At 42.2% G+C, this 10,039-nt stretch overlaps 2 protein-coding genes across 2 annotated transcripts in view; one reads left to right on the top strand and one right to left on the bottom strand.

Moving 5' to 3' along the window:
• Positions 1-10,039, bottom strand: part of CLU (clusterin) — a 445,162-nt gene that overhangs the window by 287,591 nt on the left and 147,532 nt on the right. The window lies entirely within an intron of this gene.
• HADHA (hydroxyacyl-CoA dehydrogenase trifunctional multienzyme complex subunit alpha) overlaps positions 310-10,039 on the top strand; it is a 39,589-nt gene continuing 29,859 nt past the window's right edge. The window contains exon 1 of the mRNA XM_063123684.1: positions 310-426. Coding sequence (XP_062979754.1) covers positions 342-426 — 85 coding nt within the window. The 5' untranslated portion in view covers positions 310-341. The remainder of the gene's footprint in view (positions 427-10,039) is intronic.

The following is a 10,039-nucleotide window of genomic DNA, read 5'->3' as shown; positions in this document are numbered from 1 at the left end:
CCCGCCCCTCGCTGGCATCGAGCGCGACGCGCTCAAGGAGGCCCCCGCGGGCCTCCCCGTAGCCGACCAAAGCGCTGCCTGATCCGATGAGCCCCCGCCTCCGAAGCTGCTCAGGGTTGTTGTTTTTTTAATGGGGGAGCCATCTCATAAAAAGCGCCCGAAAGGAAGAGCCGGGCGGAGAGGCGAAGGGAGCCGTGCTGGGATTTACAGCCAGGCGGCGCCAGGGGCAGCCCTGTCGCGTGGCCGAGGCGACGGAGGCGCGGGAAGCCCCCTCCCCTCTGCCCCGCCCCCTCCGCCAGGGAAGCCTCCCTCAGTCCGCTCGACCTCCCCTCTGGGCCAAGATGGCGGCTACTGTCAGGGCCATCGGGAGCTGGACGCGCTTCACGGCCGCCGCCAAGTACTGCCCGGCCCGGTGCCGCCTCTCAGGTGAGACAGGCAGGCCGGGAGGGAGGGAGGGAGGGAGGCCGGGTGGGCGAGCGAGCGAGCGAGCGGGGGCACCCCTGCCCTGCCCACCTCCTAGGGCGAGAGAGAAGAGCAGGAGGGGTGGGAGGTCCCCTGGCTCCTCTCATCCCTTCCCCCCACCCCTCAACCCTTGAACTATTAATTCTCCACACACGCACCTAATTGGGGGAGGGGGTGTTATCCTAGGAGGTCACGCGCCCCCCTCACTCCCCCCTCCCCTCCCCCTCTGCTCTCAAGGACGTGGCAGCGGTGCTGGATCAGGGCCACGGGGTGGGGTGGGGTGGGGGGAGGGGGGCCTTGAAGCCAGCACATCTGCATGGGTTGGTTTTCATAGAATCACAGAATAGCAGAGTTGGAAGGGGCCTACAAGGCCATCGAGTCCAACCCCCTGCTCAGTGCAGGAATCCACCCTAAAGCATCCCTGACAGATGGTTGTCCAGCTGCCTCTTGAAGGCCTCTAGGGTGGGAGAGCCCACAACCTCCCTAGGTCACTGGTTCCATTGTCGTACTGCTCTAACAGTCAGGAAGTTTTTCCTGATGTCCAGCCGGAATCTGGCTTCCTTTAACTTGAGCCCGTTATTCCGTGTCCTGCACTCTGGGAGGATCGAGAAGAGATCCTGGCCCTCCTCTGTGTGACAACCTTTTAAGTATTTGAAGACTGCTATCATGTCTCCCCTCAATCTTCTCTTCTCCAGGCTAAACATGCCCAGTTCTTTCAGTCCCTCTTCATAGGGCTTTGTTTCCAGACCCCTGATCATCCTGGTTCTGCAAACAAAGCCCTATGAAGAGAGACTGAAAGAACTGGGCATGTTTAGCCTGGAGAAGAGAAGATGGAGGGGAGACATGATAGCACTCTTCAAGTTTCCCCACCACCACCCTCAGTGTATTTCCGTCTGCAGACGGAGGCTGCCTCTGAAACTGAGGGTTTGTTTATTTATTTATTTATTTATTACGTTTTTATACTGCCCAATAGCCGAAGCTCTCTGGGCAGTTCACAAAAATGGCTGTTTCAGTACCATGGCAAGAACAGCCGGCCGATGACCCCTCCATGAATGTGTCTGGTCCATTTTAGAGCTGGTTTATGGACCAGTTCCACTCCGCGGCTCTGTAAGCCAGCGGCGATCGCATCTTCTGGCAGTCACTGGAAATTGCATGGCATTTGGCAGTAGAAAGCTGCTTCCCAGCATTTATTAATTGCATTTTCATACCGCCCAATAGCCGAAGCTCTCTCACAAAAACTAAACATGTAACCCAGCATGAGCTCTCTTGGATGGTTCCCCCCCCCATGAGTGATTATTGTAAAGCACTGAGGGGGTCTATTTAGGCAGAATGGGGAGGAGGGATGTCGAGCAGCTTCGGATACTGACACCCCCGGTAAATGGCCAGCTGGATGCTTTGGGAAAGCCCACAGAGTGGTAAGCGGCTGTGGCGCAGAGTGGTAAGTGGCAGTTACTTCAGCCGAAATTCTCCCCACGGCCTGAGTTCGATCCCAGTGGAAGCTGGTTCTCAGGCAGCCGGCTCAGGTCGACTCAGCCTTCCATCCTTCCGAGGTCTGTAAAATGAGTACCCAGCTAACTGGGGGAAAGGTAGCCATGACTGGGGAAGGCAATGGCAAACCACCCCGCTTCAAAGTCTGCCAAGAAAATGTCAGCGAAAGCAGGCGTCCCTCTAGGAGTCAGCAATGACTCAAGTGCTTGCATGAGAGGTTTCTTTCCTTTTTCCGGGACATGAAATGAACTCCCTTTCCCCATTATGTGACCCCCACCAGCTGGCTTTGGCTAGCATACTGCCTCTGCACATGAAGGTTTCTTATAGCTGTGACGGCTAAGGGGAGGCATGATAGAGGTGTACACAATCCTGCATGGTATGGAGAATGGGGATGGGGAGACGTTTTTCTCCCTCTCCCAAAATACTAGAACCCAACAGGGTCATCCCATGAAGCTGATTGGTGTGAGATTCAGGACAAATAAAAAGAAGGACTTCTTCACATAGTGCATAGTTAAATTATGGAATTCACTACCACAAGATGTAGTGTGAACCGCCCAGAGAGCTTCGGCTATTGGGTGGTATAAAAATGTAATAAAGGGGGGTGGATAAATTCCTGGAGGCGAAGGCTATCCATGGCTACTAGCCCTGATGGTTGTGTGCTATCTCCAGTATCAGAGGCAGTGAGCCTGTGTGCACCAGTTGCTGGAGAACATGGGTGGGAGGGCGCTACCTTGATCATCCCTGGCCAATAGCTGGTTGGCCAATGTGTGACTAGAATCATAGAATAGCAGAGTTGGAAGGGGCCTACAAGGCCATTGAGACTTTTTTTTTTTTTTTTTTTTTTTTTTTTTTTAATAATTTTTATTCATTTTCAACACTATATAAACATAAATGAACATTTCCAAAATATAATTGAAACAAACACAATAAGAAAAAGAAATACATCAAATATCTGCTTCATACATATTGAATAATTGTTGAGTACAAATATCAAAAACTATTACATATGCCTTATCACACTACAACATTTTCATTCTTAACATAAAAGTGCACCCCCCACCTCGGGATCATTCTTGAGTCCAAAATCTAATCGTTTCTTCTGATGGTGGTTTCCCATTTCCCTTAGTAAACACGAACACTAGGAACTGTTTCCAAATTCCTTCGAACTCATTTATTTTAGTTACGCCTTTTCTCCACTTAATATTACATGTCAGTTTATCATTAATGGCTATATCCCATACTACTTTATACCACTCCTCAATAGAATATTCCCCTTGGATCTTCCAGTTCCTAGCTATCATCAATCGTGCTGCAACCAACAAACTCGATATCAGCTCTATAGTTCCTTTTCCACACTTTATATCTTCAAATAGTGACAGCAATGCTATTTTTGGTGTTTGTTCTATTTTCATTCCCACTATTTCTTCAATTTCTGAGAACACCATCTTCCATAATCTTTGTACATATTTGCATTGCCACCACATATGTAAATACGTTCCTTTTTCCCCACATCCTCTCCAACAATTTGCTGAATGTTGATCACTTATCTTGTTCAATCTAACCGGGGTTAGGTACCACCTCCATAAAATTTTAAAATAATTCTCCTTTATTCTTACTGATAAACTTCTCAACACTCTTTGTTTCCATAGTCCCTCCCAGCTCTGTCGCCCTATTTGTATCTTCAAATCTGATTCCCAAATCACTTTCTCTGTATTCTCTCTAAACTCCTTCTCTAACAATATTTTATATATTTCACTCATTAATCCTTTTGAAACTATACTACCTCCTTTTCCTTTCTCCTTACTTACTACTAATTCTTCAAACCTCGTCATCTTTCTGCACATTCTATTATCTTTAATCCACTTTTTATTCCATTGTTCTAATTGACCATATTCTAGCCAAGATAGCTTCTTCTCCTTTAACAAATTTTCCATATCTTCTCTTGTTTTAATATCTCTTACCCAATCCTTTAATTTTATTTTATTTTTCTCTTTTAATATTTTACATAATCTACCCTTTAGATCCTCTGGGAAATTCTTTAACATTATTATCGGTGCTAAGGGAGAGTTGCTCGGAAGCAGCTTCCCTTTAAATTTGCTCCAAATTTCCCATTGAGTCCTCAGGAGTGGATTATCTATACTTCCAACCCATTTTCTTCCTCCATCTTTAAAAAAAACATTCTCCAGATTCATCTCTACCTTACTTATGATTTTTTCTTCCATCCAGTATAAATCTCCTACTCCCATAATTGCTTCTACAACATGTCTTAATCTATTTGCTACGTAGTATAATTTTATGTTTGGGAGACCCATTCCCCCCTTTTTTTGGCTTAGGTACCAATTATTTTTATTCACTCTTGCTCTCTTTTCTCCATTACAATATTTATTAATAATATTTTGCCAACTTTTTATCTCGGTTTCTGATATTTTTATAGGTAGCATCCTAAATACGAAATTAATTTTAGCTAGTATCTTCATTTTTATCAAAGCTATTCTCCCAAACCAAGATAAATTTAATCTTTTATATTTCTCCAATTTCTCTAATACCTCCTTCTTTAACCTCGTTAAATTTTCCCTTTCTAAATTCTCTAGATTTTTTGTAATTTTAATTCCCAAGTATTTAATCTCATTCTTAACTTTCAATTCCATCCCCTTAAATTCCCAATCCTTTTCTTCCTTCTTAGTATAGTTAAACAACATCATCTCTGATTTAGACCAATTTATTTTTAACCCTGTAATTTCCTCAAATTCCCTCGACTGATATTTAATTCTTTCTAATTTTCTTAATGGATTCTTAATGGTCAATAAAGTATCATCCGCAAACATGTTTAGCTTTATCTCCCTTACCTCTCCAATTCCTTCTAATTCTTTATCCTCCCTTAGTGCCTTCGCCAAAACTTCCATAACCATTACAAAAAGGACCGGCGAGAGCGGACATCCTTGTCTTGTTCCTCTGGCTAGTCGTATCTTTTCAGTAAGTCCGTCATTTACCACCACTACCGCCGTATTTTGGGAATATAACTGTTCTATTACATTTTTAAATTTATTTCCAAATCCCAATTTATCTATAATACTCTTTAGTGCCTGCCAGCTCACACAATCAAAAGCTTTAAAAATATCTAATGCCATAATACCTGCCTTAATATTTGCTTTTTTTATTACATTTATTACATTTAAAACTCTACCCACTAAATTATGCATATGTCTTCCTACCACAAACCCACATTGATCTGCTCCTATATATTCTGCCAAAAATTTATTTAATCGTTTGGCCATAATAGATGTAAAAATTTTAGCATCCTGATTTATTAAAGAAATAGGTCTATAAGAATCAGGATTAGTCAAATCTTTATCTGGTTTTGGGATCAGAATTATCACTGAATGTTCCCATGATTCAGGTATCTTCTCTCCTGATAATATCCTATTATAAAGTTCCATTAATTTTGGAACTAAACAATCTTTGAAGACCTTATAATATTCTGGACCCAAACCATCTGCTCCTGGTGATTTACCCACTTTTAACTTATCAATAACTTCTTCAACTTCTCTTTGAGTTATTACTGACTCCATTAACTCCTTATATTCTGATTTTATTTCCTTCTTTATAAACCTTCCAATATACTCCTCCACCTTTTCTTGTTGAATTTCTTTACCCTTGTACAATTCCTGATAAAATTCCTGAAAAATTTTTATTTTAGCTTTCATTGCATGACAATAATTCCCTCGACTATCTTTCAACGTTTCTATCCCATTCCTCCCTTTTTCTTTTTGTGTGAGCTTGGCAAGCAACCTCGAGTTCTTATCACTGTTTTCAAAATATTCCCTTTTCATATACATTAAATTCTTTTGAATCTCTTCTATATTTAAGTTTTCTAATTGTTTCTTCTTAGCTTGTATTTCCACTAATTTATATTTATCTTTACTTCGCCAATATCTTTCCTCCAAGTTTTTAATTTCTATCTCTAACTTTTCCTGTTCTGCACGTTGTTGTCTTTTTAAACTACATGTTTCTCTAATACAGATTCCTCTTGCTACAGCCTTCATGGTGTCCCAAATGACTGACCCAGCTGTTCCTCCTTTTTCATTAATTTCCCATGCCTCCGACAGTTCCTTCCGAATTTTATCTACTATTTTATTGTATTTCAATATCTTTGTGTTCAACTTCCATCTATATGCCTCTTTATAATCTTTCTTAACTGTAAATTCTAAACTTAACAAGGCATGATCGGTTACCTTTATTACCCCCATTTCCATTTTACAAATCCTCGTTGCAAAGTCTTTTGAAACAAATATATAATCTATCCTGGAGTATGTATGATGAACTGGGGAAAAGTATGAAAATCCAGGCCTATTCCCGTAAAGTAAGCGCCACGAATCTAAATAATCATTTTCTTTTACTAATTTATTCAATATAGTCATATTGTTCCTCTTTTCAGCATTAGTGGGATTTGACCTGTCCCTTTTATTATCCATAACCATATTAAAATCCCCAGCTAATAATGCATACCCCTCCTTAAATTCTTCTATTTCTTTGAACAGCTTTATAAAAAATTCTCTATGCCTCTCATTTGGGGCATAAACATTAATCAAAGTATAAACCTTTCCCTCAATTTTACCTTTTAACATAAGATATCTACCCTTATCATCCTTTTTTACCTCTTCTAATATAAACCCACTTTTTTTTGAAATCAAAGTGGCCACTCCATTTTTTTTTGATGTCCCTAATGATTTTTCATAATAGGCTAACCACTTTAATTTTATCATATTCGTATTCTCGGAGCCTTGGTGTGTCTCTTGGATCATTATAATATCTGATCCCTCTTTATTTAGCATTTGTTCTATTCTCTTCCTTTTCACGACTGCCCCTAAACCTTTAACATTGAGTGTTGATACCTTTATCTTTTTATCCATAATCACCCTTTTGAAATCTCTTCCGATCCCTTGTGCTCAGCAATTCAAACTTGAGGCCATTGAGACTAACCCCCTGCTCAATGCAGGAATCCACCCTAAAGCATCCCTGACAGATGGTTGTCCAGCTGCCTCTTGAAGGCCTCTAGGGTGGGAGAGCCCACAACCTCCCTAGGTAACTGATTCCATTGTCGTACTGCTCTAACAGTCAGGAAGTTTTTCCTGATGTCCAGCTGGAATCTGTCTTCTTTTAACTTGAGCCCATTATTCTGTGTCCTGCACTCTGGGAGGATCGAGAAGAGATCCTGGCCCTCCTCTGTGTCACAACCTTTTAAGTATTTGAAGAGTGCTGTCATGTCTCCCCTCAATCTTCTCTTCTCCAGGCTAAACATGCCCAGTTCTTTCAGTCTCTCTTCATAGGGCTTTGTTTCCGGACCCCTGATCATCCAGGTTGCCCTAGTCCAGCGCTAGTCTAGTGCTGGACTAGATGGACCCTTGGTCTAATCCAGCATGGCATGTCTTATGTTCTTATAGATTAGTCCTGCCTGAGTGTGGCTAATCCCTTTTAAAGCCATCTAAGTTTTTATACTCTTCTGGGACAGACAGTAAGAATATAAGAAGAGCACTGCTGTATCAGAGCAAGTGTAACCTAATCCATCAATTATCAACCATATGCTTTTTAAAATTTATTATAAATATAAACTCTGCCTTGTATTACGTGGTGGCTTACAATAATTTAAATTAAAAGACAGCAATGTATTCAAAGATAGTGACAACCAAAATTTAAAAGATAAGCATAGCAGTTAAAACACTGTGTTTATAAAAAAAAAAGTCACATAAACCTGGGGCAAATTAAAGCCCTGCTGAAATAAGGATGTCTTCACGTGGTGGCAGAAGGCAGTTGGAGTGGAGGTGATTTGATTCTTCCTGATAAGGGCTTGTTGTACCACCATTGTGGTGTGGTGGTTCCACCAACCGGTCATGTTTCCACCCTAGCTGAGACACTGAGAAGTACCTCCCCACGTTATCTTAACCTGAGATGATGAAAGAGAATTGTGAATCATCAAAATGGTGAATGCATTTCAGTGCAGGAGCCCTGCAGGAGTTTGAGAAACTTGACTTGGGATTCTATCTAAAGCATTGTTACTGTCCCAAGAACACAATAGGTCACAGGAATGGCTCATGTAGCCATTTGTTTATCAGGAAAGGCTCATTGGACTGAGAAATCTACACAGATTTGTTTTATTTTCTTTGCTTTTAAAGATCCCTGAGCTCTTTAAAAGATGGGAATCTAGTTCATCATGTAATAGAGGATTCCAGCCACTTGTCTTTCTGGTTTGTTGCAATGTTGACTCTTCCCAAAGTGCATTTCATTGAATGAAAATGGTGTCATTGAGGCAAGGGAGGGAAAATGCTCACTTTGGCTTCCTGTGTTTGACTGTGGATTGGCTGCCACACGCGCTAGAAGCCGAGTGGACTGTTTGAAATCAGCAGGAACAAAGGTTGATTTAAATCAAATTCCCCATTGAAATGTTTTCATATATTTCCAGAAAATGAGGTGCCTTTGACTAAGAGGTTGAAGCAAAGTTTGATAGTTGCCGGGCAGACTAGACCAGTTTATTTTCATCAGGTGAAAACAAAATGCCTATGTTTGGTAGCTAGAATGTCAATATTCATAGGTCCATAGAGCCCAGCTACAAAAGAGGGCAGGGTTCCTGCAGCTTTAACTGTTGTGATAAAGAGGGAATTTCACCAGGTGCTGCATGCGTACAAATGACACCTGCTGGAATTCCCTTTTATGTACAACTGTCAAAGATACAGGAGCCCGGTCCTCCTTTCCATGGGGTCACCCTGTGTATGACTAACTCCTCTGCCTTGCTTGGCCTACCTCCACCACCACAGAAGCACAGAACAATCTTATCCAATGTCTTTGCACGTGTAACTTTAGTCAGAGAAACAGAAACTGAAAGGCCAGAACTTTCGAGAAGCAAGACCTGGTAGTTAGGCCGGACAGAGTCATTTTCATGAGATTAAAAACTGAAAGGAACATCCATGTTTTATTGAATTTGCCAGTGTGTGTGTGTGTGTGTGAGAGAGAGAGAGAGAGAGAGAGAGAGAATGTCAGAGACCATTATTTCATTTTTATAAGAATGTAAGTGTAAGTTTAGCATGTTTCTAAGAAGATTAATCATAATTCCGGCTATTGGATGGCTTTAAAAGGGGGCTGAATAAATTCCTGGAGGCAAAGGCTATTAGTGGCTACTAGCCCTGATGGTTGTGTGCCATCTCCAGTATTCGAGGCAGTAAGCCTGTGTGCACCGGCTGCTGGGGAACATGGGCGGGAGAGTGCTGTTGCACTATGTCCTCCATTATAGAATCATAGAATCATAGAATAGCAGAGTTGGAAGGGGCCTACAAGGCCATCGAGTCCAACCCCCTGCTCAATGCAGGAATCCACCCTAAAGCATCCCTGACAGAGGGTTGTCCAGCTGCCTCTTGAAGGCCTCGAGTGTGGGAGAGCCCACGACCTCCCTAGGTCACTGATTCCATTGTCGTACTGCTCTAACAGTCAGGAAGTTGTTGTTCATCCCTGGCCGATGGCTGGTTGGCCCCTGTGTGAACAGAATGCTGGACTAGATGGACCCTTGGTCTGATCCAGCATGGCCCTTCTTAAGTTCTTATTGGGTGTTATAGAAATGTGATACATATTTTGTTTTAAAAAGAGAACTTTAATATTTTAAAATTCATATTTTAAAATGTTTTTTTTTTGCAACCTGACTTGAAGAGAAGTAAAATATTGTTTGAGATTCTTCTGTGTAACTACTCTTGTATGAATATTTGAAGTACTGAATAGGAATTATGGAGAATGGCCTGTACCTTGAATTCTGGCCTGGCCGCTTGTACTGCCACCTACACACCCACACACACGGCTGAATGCGCAGCACTAGCTATGTGTTGTGTAGTCTGCCACGCCTCCCTCCTGTTTGGGCAACCCCAGGCAGGCAGCAAAGCCAAGAGATTTTTCGAGACCCTTTTGGGCTGCATTCCTCTTAGCAGGACATGAGTTGAGTGGGCCTTTGCTAATTCATAAGGAAGGCTGCAAGCTTTATGGAGTCAGGTAGAGCAAGAGAGAGTCTCCTCTCCTGATGAGCATGGGGGAGAATGGTCAAAGTGTGGTGGTA

The sequence above is a fragment of the Elgaria multicarinata genome, chromosome 4 (genome assembly GCF_023053635.1).
Source record: "Elgaria multicarinata webbii isolate HBS135686 ecotype San Diego chromosome 4, rElgMul1.1.pri, whole genome shotgun sequence".
NCBI lineage: Eukaryota > Metazoa > Chordata > Lepidosauria > Squamata > Anguidae > Elgaria > Elgaria multicarinata.
Note: the sequence above shows the minus strand (reverse complement) of the source record. Positions and strands in the feature narration are given on the sequence as shown.